The 18667-nt window shown below is 42.5% G+C and overlaps 1 protein-coding gene and 1 long non-coding RNA gene across 2 annotated transcripts in view; one reads left to right on the forward strand and one right to left on the reverse strand.

The window, feature by feature from the left end:
- The window catches only part of abcc6a (ATP-binding cassette, sub-family C (CFTR/MRP), member 6a), a 40336-nt gene extending 24989 nt beyond the window's left edge, over nt 1–15347 (reverse strand). Inside the window, exons 1-3 of the mRNA XM_050044216.1 lie at nt 9182–15347; nt 4380–4556; nt 4150–4275 (exon numbers count right to left, since the gene is read on the reverse strand). Coding sequence (XP_049900173.1) covers nt 4150–4275; nt 4380–4556; nt 9182–9223 — 345 coding nt within the window. The 5' untranslated portion in view covers nt 9224–15347. The remainder of the gene's footprint in view (nt 1–4149; nt 4276–4379; nt 4557–9181) is intronic.
- Nucleotides 7993–15541, forward strand: LOC126390093 (uncharacterized). Its single transcript, XR_007569924.1, has 2 exons — nt 7993–8576; nt 15354–15541. It is a non-coding gene; the product is annotated as an uncharacterized LOC126390093 (long non-coding RNA).
- The last annotated feature ends 3126 nt before the right edge of the window (nt 15542–18667 follow it).

Raw genomic sequence — 18667 nt, forward strand, 5'->3', positions numbered from 1 at the left:
TTGGTGACAAGCTCTTAACGTGATGTAAGCTCTCATATGATGTATGAATCCAAATGTTTGTTGTCTGCCCCTCTGGTCCGATAAATGATATCCTCGAAATAAATGACCTTTTTCTGAAATACATCCCTCGATACAAGAGGCGTCTCAGTGTATTTCTACCAAAACACGTGCTGCTATTTACTCAAGAGTCTGCAAAGACCACAGGTGGGGAAGGCTGTCTGACTTTTGGAGAGCGAGACTGTGCAGGACCTGTATAAGGCTGCAGAGAGAGGAAGCTTTGTGAGTAAAAGTATATGGTCCTGTGCGTCAGCTTTACAGGCTCACTGGGCTACAGCAACTCTTCCTGTGCGGACTCAGCACCTTGGCACTGCATTGTAATTCTTACATCACTCCTGCTCAGTATAAACAGCATTTTAAACTTGCCATGCCACCCATGTTGGCAGGCGCTGCACCCCTCTTCTGTTTGCTCCTACTCGTCAGTTAAGTATCATTTGAAATCTGCAGAAAATGAGTGGGATTGATGTCCTGAGAAACATTCGGGGTTGTTTCCATCACCACAAGCCACTGAAAACATTTCTCTGATTGCATAGCAGCCCTTATCTTCTATAAATAATGTCCTGTAGCCCACCCTACATGTACATGCCATCCTGATCCAGGTAGGGGGGAGGAAGCATTATAGCTTGATTCAGGATGTTTGGAGTTAAACAAACAACATTTGTAAAAGATTAAAGAACTCATGTAGACTGCATAACTCTGCACAGGTCTCGCACTGATTTGGATCTAAACATCTGAGTTGTTTGAGCTGTTTCTTGTCGAACTCAGTGAACTATGGATTTTGAGTATGCGTTTGTTTATTCCAGGGTAAATCTGTTTTGTCCTTTATCTTTCTTACTGTCTGCATTGCAATTAAACATGCTGTATCTTAAGTACAGTCTTGGTCAGAACAATGGCGCTCAAAGAAGAAGCTGGCGTCAGAACTTCCACTCCAACAGCGCACCTGTAGCCTATATAAAGACTGAAGCTTTCTATGTAATTAGGTCAAACACAGGCTACAATTGTATATCATCAACTTTGTATTCAGCGGTGAAAGATGAACCAAAAGGCTGGAAGAGATTCGAATGAGGTCGATTTAAGGCACATGATTAGTGAAGGCACTTACGCCACTGAGCAACATGCAAGTACGTACAATAAACTTGAATGAAGAAATCAGACAGTCCTCGCAGTTTATGACTAATTGGCCTCTAATGGTAGTGATGTCCTAAAAACAACATACTCCGCGTTCCTGCCCTTACAAAGTACGAACTGTTGCACAAAGTATACATACAATTGGGTCATACTATTTCGTCATAACGCTGTACTTTGAACTTTGACCCTCTTGCTCATATTTCCCTTGCAGTTCGTAGTGTGAAATTTGAAATAAAAAGAAAAAGTATGTGATTTTTGAATGCAGAGGATCTTAATATTATCACTTAAGGTTACCTTGGAGATGCAACAAAACAAGGGCGTAGGTTTCATATCAACATTGGGGGGACAGATATATTGAGGGTTAGGGGTCCTCCGGCAGAACATTTTGAGCATCAATACCTGCATTCTGGTGACTTTTTATGCATCACTTTGTGGATTTTCTGCATAATATCTTTAATTTTGTCAAAATAAAAGTTCTCAGCTATTTTTATTTTGTGCAATACACGTTTGTTATTTTAAGGGGGACTTGTCCTGCTGTATCCCTCCCAAAATCGATGCCTTTGCAACAAAACAACATTCATTGAGTTCACCTTGGATCGAAGTCAACCCAGAGAGCTCTGCTGTGGTGACTCTGCAATGTACGTAGTTTTAACTTTTGAGTAATAACTCCATATATTGTTAAATTTTAACATGCAGTATTAAATTTATGACAGCAAAATTACATATGCATTTCTCTGTCATTATTATTTTTGTAGTCATGTCCTTAAACAATTCCTATTCCCTATTATAACTATCCATTCGACTGGTCATCCGTCACATGAATGCGCTGTCATCCATCATTGCAGCGTCTGTCAGCTGTCAGTGAGCGATCATGTGTCTGCAGCTCAGTCGATGTGACGTGTGACTGTGCAGAGGATTGCGAGCAGAACAGCCAGAGAAACATGCTGACTTGCAAACTGCAAAATGTGACCTGACGCAGTAGGACATCCTGGTATTTTTGGCATACTGCATTTGACATACTACATATCGGGACATACTAAATCTTCTTCTAGCACACTAAATACTATGGCAGTATGGGTACTGGAGCTCACAGATAGTATACTTTGGATGAGAACAAGCCTCTAAAAACATCAGAACTACTTTTGGTTTATATACATTCTTTTCTTTATGACACATGCTCTCTCTTGCACAGCACCTACCACTCACATTTTTCAGTGTATTGAAACTTGCAATACATGCGTACGTGCACTGATCCCACATCAAATAGAAGCCGATGTCACTACACTTGTACTCTGCACCCTGATGAGTGGTGGTCAAACACTGGCGGTGTTTACAGGGTACTGTAATGTTTGCATTGCCCGCAACACTATAAATCTAGCCCTGGTTATGCATCTTTGCACCTCAGTGTCTGGCCAACATGCTCTACATAGACTATATATTCTTTCATTTGCCTGCACGTTGACATGTGAGCCAGCAGGACACTGGCTGAAATATTCCCAAAACGTCTCTGTTACCCAGAGCAACACAGGAGGGACATCACGTGTACGGTTTGTGCTACAAATCAGTTGCATGAGTCAAAAGTAAAAGGGTTTTCCATGCATACACTATGGATGCTCTCTAAAACGAATGCAAAATTATACGACTCTTTGGGCATTTACTGTGTATTGCTGTTGCACCCTCTCATTTCATTATCTCCTAAAACTTGATCAGGGATACACAACAGGGCACATTTTATTTCCTTCATATAAGAGACCTATGACAAATTGCTATTTCAGTTATTTATGGACCTGTCAACAGTGTAACACCGTCTATAGGTTTAACAATTCACACACAATTAGATTTCAGTGGTATGTATGAAATGCACTTTTGCCTTTTGCATTATGCCCCACACAGTATGTGCACTATACTCATGCATACTGCAGTGTTTCAGGCAGAGTTGAGACGAAGTCCTTTTTTTTTTTGTTGCAAGTGACCAGTGAATTTCAAGTCTTTGCACTCCACACCAAATGTAATGCCATTTTAATGACATACTAATAGTAAATAAACTTAGAAAAATCATGAATGCTTTGTAAAATTTGTATTCATTCCTGTGTCTCTGTTTATAATTGTTGACCCGCACATTTTTCAAACTGCAAGTTAGTTCTTCATGGTTCTCTCCTGCAACTTGACTGGATCAGGCTGCTCTCATGCACTGTTCTTACGTTTTTTTATGAAAAGTATTGCTCCCAAATTTTTACATATCATACGTAATCATGAGCCAATTCATATGTAAGCCATATATCTGGGAAAACTAAAGAATAAAAGAAGGATGGAAGTATTCCTGTATGGGTGGAGGTCAGACTTTCCAATTTCCTAAACCTAACCTCTGTAAGTGCGTAACTTTACCTTAAAGACATAACATCATTTGAGGGATGCTAATTCGTAGGATATAATACGAACTGTTGTACGAGCATACGTTGACTGGATGCTGTAGGACTGGTTCAAATAAAGTTGATCTGGAGAATTAAGCATCGACTTGCCGAGAATGATTAACGTTAATGTTTGTGGCACAATTTTTAAATTACATCTTTGAGCTTTGGGGAAGTTATCAAGTATTTTCAACTCAAAATGTTCAAGTCTAAGTCATGACTCATTGGTGTTTAAGTCCAAGTTGAGTTGCAAGTCTTTTTGGAATTCATCAAATCCATCAAATTTGTGACTCAAATCCACACCCCAGTGTTCAGGTATATGAGTCTACAGCTTGATTTAAGCCAACATGTTGCAGATGAATTGAGTTGAATCACTTTGTAGGATGCTGCTCATCCACCCCTGATGCAAGTAGATTAGAAGTAGGCCCTCAGATTTTACATCTAAAAAACCCATCATACTACTGAAACTACATAAGCTCGATAATTCCGCATTTGGACAAATATAGACTTGTGAGTAAACACTAGAATAAAATCAGGAGACAGTCATAATATTTACCACAGTCATGCTGCGTATGATGGGGCTGAGTAGGAAGACCATGTGCTGCTGGATCTCCTGACTCCTCTCCAGCAGGATGTAGAAGAACTCCACAAAACCAAAGGAGGCCAGCAGGAAGCCCAACACCTGAGCAGGACAGGAGAGAAACGTCACAGTCACATCAGAAATGCTGCTTTTGTATCTGATTTCAGTCAAAAACAGTAAAATTAAGTGTCTGTGTGAAGTCTCACCATCTTGGCAGAGCAGAGGCAGGACATTCGAATGTGTCCACTGTCATGGCAGTAGAGGAAAAGGCAGTAGAAGGGGGCCAGCAACCAAAGGTAGATACAGGGGACCCACACCAGTACTGTGTTCTGGAAACACTGGGTCAGGTCTGGGTTGGCCGTGTACCACGTACGGTTCCAGTCCTACAACAGAGAGAAAGTCATAAGTTAAGATCAAGAGAATATGCCTAAGAGTCAAACTGTGAGATTATATCCATCATCTGACAGACAGAGCAGGTGAGAGCCAGATCCAGAGAATTCAGACTTGGTTTGGGTCCTGCGTTTCATCCATCAAGGCAGTGGAGAGTGAAACCACAGCAGGTCAACAGAAAGTGTGTCTGTGCCCAATCCTGACAGAGTGTGAGTTGAAAGAGTGATTCTTTTACTGAAAAAGCTGAGTCGGTTTAAGGATTTTTTTCTGACCACGTCTCTGGCTTTTTTCCAGAATTTGAAAAGGACAATGTACGCTGTCAACACATTAAAAAGTGAGGTCAAGGATTATACTAATAATGACGCCAATAAACAATAAAATTCCATGCAGACGAGGTGTGTTGGGCAAACGCTGCCAAAAGTCTGCGATTATGTAACAGCAGCAGAAGCAGTAGAGCTTATTTAGTTTAAATAAAAAGAACACCAGGGGCTAAGTGGTTTGTTGTTGTCCTGCTTCCCTTGTTTATCACCTCAGTGGCCTAATGAGGGGCAGGGTGTCTGGCTGTGCTAACGAGGCTGGCCTGTGGAGTCACCACAGGAAGTGGTTTAAAGCTTCGAGCATGGCAGAGTTGTCTGGCCGTGCTGGTAGACTCCCAACTGGGATAAGGGAGAGAGGCCACAAATGGTGGCGGCTGCAGGGTCATTACGTAACGCGGCCCTACCGGTGAACCACGTCAGGTGAGTAGTGGCTGCTGCTCAGAGGGGGCGACGTGTCTCAGCAGGGCAGGAAAAATGATTAATTCAAGTTTACCATAAGTCGCTACTGTTGCCCACCTCTGGAGCCACAAGGGTCTGAATCATGGTCTGACTGTTCAACGTCTTTGCCTGCACAAACAAATCCTACATAAACCTTCATAACACAGGTGGCTCAGGTTGAGGGCATAAGTTTTGATCCAATGCTGGGAGGCAGGCACATATGAAGTGGGGATTTGGGGGTTCTCTGACAAGAAATATTAAGCATCAAACACTTTCATTTCTTGCATTATGGTTCATTTTTTATGCACCAATTTATGATGGAAATGTCTTTTTTGTCAAAATAAAAGTCCTCTGCTTCTCTTTAAATTTTTTATTTTATTTAGAGGAAACAAATGCTCAAGTTGTTACGTCCTACCCATAATCCATGCCTATGGTTTAGGCATAGAATAAGCCTACTGGACACAAGCAGGGGCCCAAAGTATTGGAGGGCCACCTGGCTTTTATCTGCAGAATGTCTCTGAAATTAACATGTACCTACCAGGATGAGATTTAAAATGACTTTGCAGAGGCACAAAATGACCTCGAACAGACACAAAATGACAACCAAAGCCAAACAAAATGACTACAAAGAAACAGAAAATGACAACTAAACCCACAAAATGACATCAGATGCACAAAATTACCCCAGAGAGACCCAAAATGACAAAACAAACCCACAATACTACCCCAAAGAGACACAGCATTACCTCGAAGAGACAGAATATGACTTCAAAGAGACAAAAATACACATGATGACCTCAGAGAGATAACCTGCAAGACCACAAAAAGATGCACAATGACTACACAGGGAAACAAAGCAACAACGGAAAAAGAGGCAAAACCACCACAAAGTCTGAGTGTCTTGCTCCTGTGTAAGAGAGATGGAAGGGCCTTTTGTATGTCTGTACTCAGGGGCCTACTGTCTCATAATCTGCCCATGGGTTTATGATCGTTATGTAATGAACACAGCATTTTGCACATTCTGTATACTAGCCTTCTCTGTGAGCACTGATGTACCAAAATGCATTTAAGTGATAAATCTCATGAGAGGCAGTGTGTGGGAGGCTACTTTCACAGACCCTTCTGACTCCTGTGGTCAGGGCCAGGCGGATGAACAGAACACTTTTATGTAAGAAATCCAACTTGTCAAACCCTCTCCAAGCACTTTTTGTGCATTTTGCCCAGTACTTATCCTGTTTCTCACCCCTAGCTGAAGTGGTTGCAGTAAACTAGTAGATGCCAACAGCTCGGTCACCATAAGGCGTCTATTTTTACCTGACGGACACAGCGATGTGAAAGTAGAGGAGGCTGTCCTGTTTTACATCTTTTAGATTTGATGGATAAATTCAGCACCTGAAATGACTATAATAACGACACTGGCTTGAGAACATAGCAACAATATGCACCAAATGTTAGTATGCAGTGTGTATGAACTACTGTAATTGTAGAAGGCATTGATCACTTTCCTGACAGTTTCACCTATACTTTGACCCATTTTAAAATTACAGGACGGCTTGGTTTGAAAAGAAAGAAACTAGATACACTGCTTGCTCCTAAATTGCCCCCTTTCAAATTTGTCCATATAAAGCTCACGTGTATAGGTGCTTCTGGATCAAACCTCTTCTGCTCAGCTGGATTGTGCATTCTCAGTTCAGTATTTAAAGCCATATAAATCCCAGTCACTACCCTGGGGCTGCTGACAAAGAGTAAGAGTAAGGAGTAAGCAGTGACGCTGCTCCAAAAGTATGCGAAAGGTTGATTACTACATTTAATAACCGAAAGTGCTCTGCAGCCAACATCAGACAAAAACATCTGTTAAAACATCCTCTGTGATGGATGTCATGTGGCTGAGAACATCACATCTGTACTTTGAACTTTCGTGGCAAAGAGAGCCACATGAGACAGCCAGTACACACTTCACTTTCACTTTCTCATTTAAGTTTGACGGCCATAGTTTTGAGGTTTTGCCAGAAACAGAGAAAGAGCCATTACTAGAGGCGTGCACTCAGTAAAGTGCAGATCTCCACCAGGGGATCGTGATCGTGGCAACTCTTACCAGTTCTGGTAGCTTAATTTCAGACCGGCCGCAGCCTGTTTCAGAAGCTAATAAAAACACATGCCTCCTCTTTTTTTGATGTAGCCATGGCGGCACAGAGCAGATAGACTTTTCCTACTAACAGCTACTGTATGTGTGTTTTTAGCCAAGCCGATTTCTGGAAAACTTGTGGTTGCTACAGGCCAGTTAAGCGAAGTGAGTAGTCAGCGGTCAGTAAAACAGTTTTCTGAACAACTGTGAATCACTGCAACCCATGCAAGATCATTGAGCAAACAGTCATACATGAGTACACAAAATATGAGGCTGATGGGTCCAGTAGTTTGCAAGACTAGCTGTAGATGGGCAGAAACACACAATCACACACACACATTCACTCACTCACTCACACAGCATACACACATGGCCAAATGCATGATCCCCTCCAGGTCTACTGCTTGCGTAGATAATAAAAAATAGATACTGAATTTGTCCCTCCCTTACAGTAAAGATGGTGGAGAAGCTAACACACACGGGGACTGATTCATGTTGTATCGTGCCTAACCAATGGATTAATGGAATTAATCTGCAGATGCTCAGGTTCAAACTAAGACCAAAGCATGTGTCCTGTGACAGACAGTAAGGCTTTTTGTTTTTAGCCAAGATGATTTCTGGAAAACTTGAGGCTCCTACTGGCTGGTTAAGAGGAGTGAGGAGTCAGCAGTTAATGACTGAATCACTGTGACCACACATGGTCCCTGAGGATACAGTTATACATGTGTACGCAAAATCTGAGGCTGATTAGTCCAGTAGTTTGTGAGATAAGCCACACACACTCACAGGCACACACACTCTCTCCCTCACTAACACACACAACCAAACGAATGATCCCCTCCAGGCTTATGCCTGTTGAAGATAATGAGAAACAGAAACTTAGAGGGAGAGAGAGGAGAGGGGAGAAAGAGGCAAGTTGGGAGCGAGTGCATTCAATAATTCGGTGTTCCAGCTGGATTGCGGCCATTTCGAGCCGGGACTCAGAATGTGGAGGTTTGCTTATATACAAGAACAAAAAGCCTTTCCAACATCAGCAGCTCACTCAGTGTGACGCCATCTCCTCCTCTCAGCATCTCATTGTGCTGATTCATAGAGCGGAGTGACGGCAAACGCAACTCTGCCACACATCAAAGGTAAACTCTCCTTTTCAGACTTGACTTAGATTAGATCTCTTAAACGTACATGCAGACTGCAAATTGAAAATGTCAGCGGTTGCTATGGGGATTTTCCTCCCGCACTGCTGAGTGCTGCCAGCTAACATTTTAGGCTAAACCATCCTCTCTCTTCCTCTTCTAAACATTATTTTTCATTTAGTTGCTTATGAATGGACAGTAAAAACCTGTCTAATGCTGAGGAGCAGCATAGTTGGCAGCTGGCACAAGACACAAGAACGGCATGCTAATGTGGCTAACGCTAACTGAATTTATCATCAATACAGAATATTAAACAGGTTAACAAGAATAAGGAAGCAATTGTCACTGTGTTATACATATACATTTACAATAACAACAGTGGGTGCTCATTATTTATGTTCAAACAGACAAAACCAAACTTTTACATAGATATTTACTCATTTATATTGGCTGATATAAAATGAGCATGGATTTCGTGACAGTAATCACATAGCCAAAATATCGGACTCTTTGTAACTCAACTGGATGTGACTCTGTGTGACCTGTTCTCGGCAAACAGACACACAATCGATTGTTCAGGGTCAGTGAACACATGACAAACTCACCCACAGAGGGTCCAGGCCACTGAGTCTGCAAAAGGCATCCATCCACTCGCTTGCTCCTTCCTCCTGGATGCTCCACTTGTTGGGGTCGATCAGCCCTGCTCCTCACACTGAGTAGCACACACTGGGCACCAGCACAGGTGTGTCTGTGTGTCTGTGAGTGTGTGATGTGGGGAGAAAGAGTTTAGTTTGTGTGTCCTTATTAGAGTTTTCCTCTCTAGCTAATGGAAGTAAATCTTGGGTTTAGCCTGTTCCTGCCTGTCTGTCTGGGTGGCACGCTCTGTGTTTATTAGTGTGTGTGTGTATTTAAGTGTGTCTGCGTGACTTTTCCTCCCCTTTAATAAAACATCTTCTCTCAATGAAACTCTGTTTCTGTCTCGCTGGCTGTTTGCACTGCTGCTGCCCTGAGATCCTGTGTCTTTCTGACTCTCACTCCGTCTGCCTGCTGTTTATGAGTGTGTCTCCTTGTTGGGTGGGTGGAAATCTCTCTCTCTCTCTCTCTCTCTCTCTTTCACTCACACCCCTCTCTCCTCTCCCACATCTGCTGGATTTCGATCAAAACACCACAGCTACTCCCCTCAATGGGATGACAGTCCCACACCCAGACGCACTCCTCCCACTTTCACTCACTGCCCCTTACCTCCTTTCTCGCTCCTTCTCCCTCCCCCTTTCCCCACATCCCAAACCAGCCGTCTCACCACACAGTGTCTGTTTGTGCACATACATACCTTTTAAAACTGAGACCAGCAGCACTCAGACAAATGCCACGATTTTAAAGCCTCCACTATACTTAAATCCAGGATATTAGCAGCCTTAGTCACTGCTGTGTGACAGCTACTCCTATGTATCACCAGCTTGGCGCGAAGCTTAACATATTAGCATGTATGTGTGGAAACCCCTCTGCAAGTGGACACTACTTTATAACATACTGCATGAGTCACAAAAATATGTTTTTTAGTCCAGACGTTTAATGGAAAATGTAGAGCCACTTCAATGGCGTAAAGCATCACATGCACTTCCAAGTATTGCAAAAAAAAACTTGCTGATATGGGAAAAAAGGAAATTTATTTAGTTAATAAGTCATCGCACTGGACTGAAAGTTGCACCATCAGTGGAAAATGTTAAATCACCAGACAACTCTGTCACAAAGTGTCATGTTGAGTTAAAGAGGGGTTAAATTAACTCTGGGGTACAAGATTATCAGTGCTGTTGAGGACATTTGTGCAAGTCTGACATACTGAAATGTGGGAATTTACAGGGACGTACTTGCACTGGCAAAAAAACAAATACAACAAAATCAATCTCATACACATTCCTACACTCTTTTAGCATAAAAACAAGAGCAAGTGTTTCCTCAAAGCTCTTTGTAGTCTGCTGAAAAGCATCATCAGATGGCGTGATGACGGTCACCCTGGTCAAGACACGTGGGAAAACTTCAGCTCAGCAGCTGCGCAGGAAAGTATGACACTGTCTCCACTGGGACTAACACCAGCGCGGCCATCATCAGCCGCAGAGAAGAAACATGGAAAGTTCGGCAGAGAGGCAGACCATCGCCGGGTCCTATGTCTCGCCATGTGCAAATACGAGATTATTATTCTTTTAAAAATGACTCATCACTTTATGTTTCTCCTCCAGGCTAGCGGGTGTTTTTTATTCAGCACTTCAGCGAGCTCTTGGTGCAAAGATGATGAGAATTATGTAACATGTGGATTCATTTGAATGTGAAATTCTATGAAAGAGTTGGATGTGAATGTGTTGTGTTTAGGTGCAATTGGAGGTGACATTAGGGCAGGAAACTGGAGCTATAATTGTGGTAAAAAGACACTGGTTTGAAATAAATATTTTGAACCGATGTTGGGCGTGCTTTGTTATGAGGTGTGGTCAGAGGGTCAGAAAGTTCAAAATTACCTTTTGCTGTCACCAAAGTTTATCCTGCTGGCTTCAGCATTAACCAATGGAGGCTTAAGAGAACATATCTATGGTTTAACTGACTGTTGTGTTTTGTCTCAGTCTCACAGCATGAGTGGAGTGTTGCTACCACCAAGAAATGGTCCGAAACACCTCAGGCAGTGTACCACAACCAGTGGGGTGGGCGGTGTGTGTGTATGTGTGTGACTGTAACACAGGGTGCAGTGTTTACAGTGCACCTTTTGTCCCAAATAACACTCGGGGTCCAAACACAGAGAAAGAGATTTAGCAACTTCCTTTTTTAAAGGAACGGTGTGTATGATTTAAAGGGAATTAATGGCATCTAGTAATGAGGACTGCAGGTTGCAACTGAGACTTCTCCCAATTAGATTTCTTTCATCGTCGAGGAGGTTTTTAACAGGAGCCAAATTATCCACAGAGGTCTCTTCCTCTCCAAAACAAATAGACCAGGTGATTAAAACCATTAAAAGCACTGAATAAATAGAGTTTTAACTTACAAATCAGTGTTTTCCTGATGTTGTTTGGCATGTTGGAGATGTGTGGCCCACCCACCTTATGCACCATATGCAAATATGTGCTCACGTTTTTTTCTCTGATGGCTTAAGGTCCAGACATTCAGGAAGTTTTTGCTGGGAGTCTCCACTTCTCTAAAACAGAGGTATCTGCTAATATAAACCAGTAAAAACACTGAAAAAAAAGCAATTTCATTTTACAACTCAGTGTTTCTCTGACATAGTTTAGCATGTCACAAACGGGACGCTAGCCCAGCAACTGCTAATGTGTGCTCAGCTTTCTCTCTAGTAACTTAAGATCCAGATATCTAGCAGGTTTTTACCTGGAGCTGAATTATCCGCAGAGGTCTCTTCCTCTCCAAAACAGACAAACACAGTAATTTAAACAGATAAAAATACTGAATAAAGCAGTTTCACGTTACAAATTAGTGTTTTTCCGACACTGCTTGTCACAGATGGCTTCTAACTATGGTGGCCGATGAGAAAATGCGGATTGCCCTATCTAGAGCCAGTGTTTGGTTTGTCCATTCTGGGCCACTGTAGAAACAGAGGACCCGCTCCCTATGTAGATATAAAGGGCACATTCTAAGATATTGAAAACACGATACTTCTTTTCAGGTGATTATACACTAAAGAAAACATAGTTATTATATTCCATTTCTGCCAACACGTCTTCCTAAATCCTACACACTGGACCTTTAACTGAAGTAGCTGACATGCCTGAATCTTTGTGGCCGGGTGTGTTTGTGTTTTAATCAACAGTAGACAGATGACAACATCTGGCGCTTGGCTGCAGGAGGACATTTTTAGAGGTGTGTGAGAACTTTCCTCGAAAAGGGGCCCTGTGCACTCTGGTCTCCCCGGACTGTCTTTGGAGGAGAGATAGTTAATATCCCCCCTGTTGGTTCCAGAATAAACTTTTTTGCAGCATCTGAGCCAAGACTCGTCAGCTGATCGGTCCCAGACAGCAGCTTGAGGTTGGGGGGTGTTGCAATTCATGGAGAAAAAGTAGAACAAAAACAACATACGTGCAGGGTTGTGCATATGCAGTGAAGAGCAAGAGCCGTGCAAACTGCTGGTGCAGACCCAAGATGGGTTAACATATACAAACATACACACATTTGACTGCAAATATGACCAAGATGAGCTCCGTGCCAGCCGATGGCCAGACGGCAGACTGTTTACACCAATGGGGAAAGAGAAAGCACCCAGCATGGATCTGATGAGAGGCTGGCACTGGAGCAGGGCCACTTGTGGTCATGGCGTGTAGTAGTAGTAATGTGGACCTGGCAGGCAGTTGATGCAAAGGGTGGCTGCGGGGGTGGCAGTGCCCCAGCCAACTCGTGGTGAAGCAGTGGTTAACCAGTCTAGGTCACCTACACTTCCTCTGGCCTCTCTCCATGGGAGGAAAAACAGTCTAGTCAAAATAATGGTGTCATTTTGGCCTCTTACGTTTGAGCAAGGGGAGACAAATTTAGCAACAGCAAAGCAAAGGGAGGGGCCTAAAACAGATTAAGAAACAAGTGAACAAAATATCTGCTCTGTATTTTTTTTCTCTCTTCGCTCTTAAATAAGCAGTTTTAGATGAGTGGCACAGCTCCAGTGCAGCCTGTAAATTCAGATGTGTCAGCCTACGCACGCAATTATAACTGGGCTCCGTCTTCCGCTTCTCTCCCTCCCGCTTTTACCCACAGTGCCATCTCAGTCGGTCCTAGCAGCTTCGCTCTGTAGACGAAACTGACCTTTGACTCTGACATGCTTCCTTCCTGTCCGTCAGCGGGACTGCTGTGCTGTGCAAGTATGCTTGATCTGATGACGAAGATACAGTGTGTGTACTGTATGTGTATAATGTGTGTGTCAGACCTGTTTCCTCAGTGTGCAGACTCCAGACCTGTCTCACATGCCTCTGTGAGTGACATGAGCCTACAGGTATTTATCACCTTACTGCCTTGGCACCTGCTGAGGAGTCATTCATAAGAAGTCCAAATACCCGCAGCTTGATTACTGACATACTGTATCCACCTCGTTCCAAGCTCCCATCATACATTGTGTGAATTATGGGTGTGACTTCCGGTGCTGAACTGGAACCAGTGTTTTACAATGGCAATTGTATCTAATGGTGCACTAATCCTATTTTATAGAGTGACAGGGAAAAAAGACATGGAACACACCAAGTGTTAAACCTCAAACGAGATTGTGTGATCAAATCTACGTCATCTCTGACAGCCAACCCAAAGCATTGGTTGTTTACCTTTTGTAACCAAGCGTGTTGGCGATTAGCTTGACTTGCTATGTTTAACATACAGTTCAATTTAACGGAGCCTGAACTATAACTTACGGCTCCTTTTAAAAGATGATTTATGATTTCTGACAACTCATAAACAGACACTAACACGTTCGGCGAACATTTAACATAACTTAATATTAATTTTAGCCCCATAACGTGATGTTTCCCAGCTAATGCTCTGCTCGACCATCTTGACGACACAGTTTACACATTTTTATAACTTCTGATTTATTCCACATTTTGTCATCCCAAGTCGTCACATATCGCCGCTTTGTCAGTGCCCTTTCATATCCTTCTGTGGCTGTTAATATTCCAGGATGCCATTACCAACTCCAGGATATCAACAAAAGCACGTGGTTAGGTTTAGGCAACAAAAGCACATGGTTAGATTTAGAAAAAAAACATCATGGTTTGGCTCTACATTCGTACAAGAAGTGCACACAGGCCTCCCCGGTAAAAGTCCAGGGTTTGTTGGGCCCTTCCACCACCCCTTCCACCCGCCCTATAGGGACTTTCTAGCTCCTTATAATACATTGTTACTGGCAGCGTTTCAACCTGACGCCCTCCAGTGGCGTATCATACCTCTGCAAAAGGTGGCTTTTGGTGTCAGGTGTCTGATGTCAAAATCACTGACAAAGCGGCAGCATTTGACAACTTCGTAATGAGAACCAGCTGACTTATTAAATCAGAGTTCTGTGGTGAATGTGTGGTGAGGTTTAGGCTTTAAACACCCATGTTTGGTGACACAAAGAATGTTGAAAAAGCAGAAATTGTTCGGTTAAAAACATCCAGGTTTAGTGGCTCAAACGTTGCGAGGATATGCCGAGAAGGGTTGATAAAGACACCAGGATTGGTGGCTCAAACGCCACTGGGAAACTGCAACGAACTGCAGTGAGTAGGTGTTGTCACAGAGAAGAGACTTTGGAGCAATAAACGGTTGTTTTTAGGATAATGGGCTGAAATGAAAGAAATGGACATTTATTGGACTTATGGGACTTAGAAATTTCTGGACCATCAGAACAATAGTATGGCACTGCTGTTCCCTGTTTTCATTCTCTATGCTACGCTGGCTTTATATGTATACATTAGTTGGACAAATGTGAGAGCACTCTTCATCTTCTCATCTAACTCTTAGCCAAACAACAAATAAGCACGTTTCCCAGAATGCTGAGCTCCTGCTGTAATGGAGGACCCGACTCATCAGACAAGCTCAGAATTTAGCCTTTACCAGCTTTGTCTCTGGGCAGACGACATTTACTCAGAATTTTAGTTGCATTATACAACATTAGGAGACATTTTGGTTGCATAACCAATTTAGAACTACTAACGTAATTGCCGGGCCCCAGTTGTTTTTTTTTTTTAGTTGTTGTGTTTTCTTTGGTAACTCTAATCTCTGCCCGACATCTCCAAACCTCAGACACAGTAAAGATGCTCTTTTTCTCCTCAGACAGCAGATGGCTTGCCATCATTTTCCCAACTGCCCAAGAACCAGAAGGTGTCTGAATGAGACTGTGCTGTGATTACCCTTCAGAGGAAAACCACGCGGGATGACAGCAGGCCAGAGGAGAGGCAGAAGCGAGGCAGGATTGGTTTGGAGCACTCAGAAAAACAGTGTAAATAAACATGTCAATGTCAGCTATTTTTTGCATTCATTATGCTTGCTTGTGTATATTTATATGTTTAAGAGTGACCCACTTATGGTAAGATGCACATAGTTTGCTGTCAATAAAGAAATGACTTTTATATAATTAGAAAATAGTTAAATGAATGTTACTTCTTTATATATTGAACTGTGTTGGCTGCTTAGTGATAAATCCAATAATTTAGGACAGAAGAGGAAATTCAAGAAACTGAAACTATGAATGTTTCCCCAAGTTAGTGTTTTCCACTTCCTCCTGAGTTTCATCACAGATTCCCAGAATGACAGACCCGTTTGGCAATGCATCAGCCGTTAAGAGTACATCACAATGTGTCACGTGCTTATCTTAGTTTGATTTCACCTAATCTAGAGATGAGCTCACCCAGTTTTTGCAGTACAAAGGTTGTGTTTAGTTCCTCATCTACAGCTAAGATTTAAACTGTGTGGACGCTGGTTTAGTCTACAAACTAGCATGATGATGATGATAATGAGACACTGAGCAAAGTATAAAACTGTGAGCTCATCTGGTGTGTTTTCTTCTACTAACCAAGTCCCTTGTTTTGTCAGTATAAATCACCCAACGCGTCCTAAAAACTAAAAATTAGTGATATTAGCTATTTATTTTTCACTGTAATGACCACAGACTGTAGAAATAATCAACATAGCCACCGTAATGTCACCCATGAGTTTGTGGACAGTCGATTTGAAGCCTAAAGTTCAGCATATTGGCCATATTCATCTTGTCCTTTTTTTTTTTTAGCCAGAAGTGATTATATTTGGACAAGAGGTTGGAGCTGTGGGGTCTATCTGACTCACAGAGTGTAGCAACGCCTCGTAGACAGCCTGTCACTTTAATTTGCGTAACTTTGGATCTTAATAAAATGTAAACAGATGAGTTATATAAATATTCACCCCCAGTACAAAGTACACAGTGTGGAGTTAAGCATTTTAACATGAAGGTCTATGGGGAATGACTCGCTCTTGGAGCCAGCCTCAAGTGGCCGTTTAGTGAACTGCAGTCGTTGGCACTCCCACATTGGCCTCATTTCTCAGCTCTGGAAGTTACCGCTTGGGTTCGATTCAAGCCACAGGCACAACGCTGGGTCGCTGTGCTTTATGTGTCAGCAAGTGGTGAGTTTTGGTTGGGTCTGGCTGTGCCTCACAGCTGACCCAGCCACAGTCCAACTCGGTTTAGACAGCCTCTAAACAAAGTAGAAGCACTGGATGTGAGCCAGGAGGCCACAGCATGCCTGGACTTCTGCAGCTGCAAGCAAGGTTAACTATTATACTGCTTCATGTCTGCTGTAATTATGGGAATACAGATGAAAAATATCCTTGCAATGTATTTATAGCAAAGTTTATTGATGTAATGTGTTTTAAATATAAACCAATAAAATGAGTTTTGCCCTCAAATTTAAAACAAACATAAGAAATTGTGTAAAGCACAGTTTAAGTTTATTTTTGTAAAGCTTCTGAAAGAGGTGTGTATTAAGGCAACATAAAAATTAAGGGTAATTCAATCAAATCCAATCATCCATCTGCGGAGACCAATGAGCTCAGCTAAGACCAAATGGATTGTGAAAACAAATACATAAAATCATCATAGAATCTGATCTGACACAGTATGAAAACTACTATATTAGTTATTTGTGTATCAGGTCAAACCAAACTGCTGGTCAGCGTTTATGACTTCATTCATGTAATGTGTGACATGGGCTGGAGGGGTTTTGGTGAATGTCCACTGAGCAGCTTTCATAAGAATGAACTGATCTCTGTCACCAAGGCTGTATCCCTTTCTTTTCATATGTCCATGCACAAAATTGATCTCGGCCATGGCATCCACAGCTGTGCCCAGTCGAATTATCCCTTCCAGCTCCCTTACAGTGAAGGTGGCCGCTAAGATAACAAAAACAATTGACTTAAACATCTCGCATCTTGCCTAACTTTAATTGATTATAACATATAGAATTAATCTGCAGATGCTTTGGTTCAAAATGAGACCAAATTATTTTATGGTTCCAGTTTTTGAGCCACGAGGAAGGCCAAACTGTGGCCCTCAAAAGACGGTGGCTCGTTGTAAAAGTCTAGTTTAACCCCAATGATTTTTTTGGATTCCTGAATGAGTCTACTGGGCACAGGCTCAGGGGCCCGAAGTGTCAAGGACCCCCCTGGGCTTCATCTGAAAAATGTCACTCAAATTAGCATGTACCAACAAGGAAGAGACTCGAAATGAACTCAAAGAGACAGAAAAAATCCACAAAGAAATGCAAAGGAACAGCAAATAGACACAGACACAGACACAAATTACAATGAAGAGACACAAAATGATCTCAAAGAGACTCAAAATGTCTACAAAGAGCAACAAAAAAGACAAAATTCATTCAAAGAGACAACAAATACCTCAAGTAGACACAAAATGAACACATGGACACACAAAGGTCTGCATCTTGGTGTCTTGCTCCCACCTAGAAGAGGTGGTGGGGCCTTTTGTATATCTGTGCCCAGGGGCCAATTGTCTCATAATCCGTCCATGTGGATACTCTACAACACAAGAAAATAACTGTATTTCCTAAAGAAATTCATACCTGTTTAGAACTGCATGGTGGTGGATGCTGCAGTTGTACAATGACTTCACTCGAAAACCCTTCTTGCCACTATCAAAGCCTGCACATCCTTCCTCATACATTGTTCACAAACCACTAGTAGCTAATGATTGACACTGGCCATCACTGTCAGACAAACAGGACTCCATTCATCTACTGCAGATAAGGCCATGGGTCGCACCATCAGCTTCAGAGTTAAATAACAAGAAAAACACAGCGTCAACCAGGCAGGCTCTCTCAGTAAACACTGCCCAATTACTTTAACAATGCTTAATAGGATATTGTGGCTTCTCCCTAAACTCAAAACAGACCTGCTGCTACCCTAAAATAGCAGCGAGTGGAAATCCACGGGACTGTCCCCCGTCACTAGTTGCCCAATAACCTGGGTGACTGGCTCCCCCCTTAATAGACCTTGGAGCCTGACTCCCACTCACCCTGGCCTCTCGTGACGTATGGAGGCACCAGCTCATCACGAGTCACCACACTGAAGTGGTAAGACGAACATCAACAAAAACAATT

The sequence above is a fragment of the Epinephelus moara genome, chromosome 5 (genome assembly GCF_006386435.1).
Source record: "Epinephelus moara isolate mb chromosome 5, YSFRI_EMoa_1.0, whole genome shotgun sequence".
NCBI classification, from domain to species: domain Eukaryota; kingdom Metazoa; phylum Chordata; class Actinopteri; order Perciformes; family Serranidae; genus Epinephelus; species Epinephelus moara.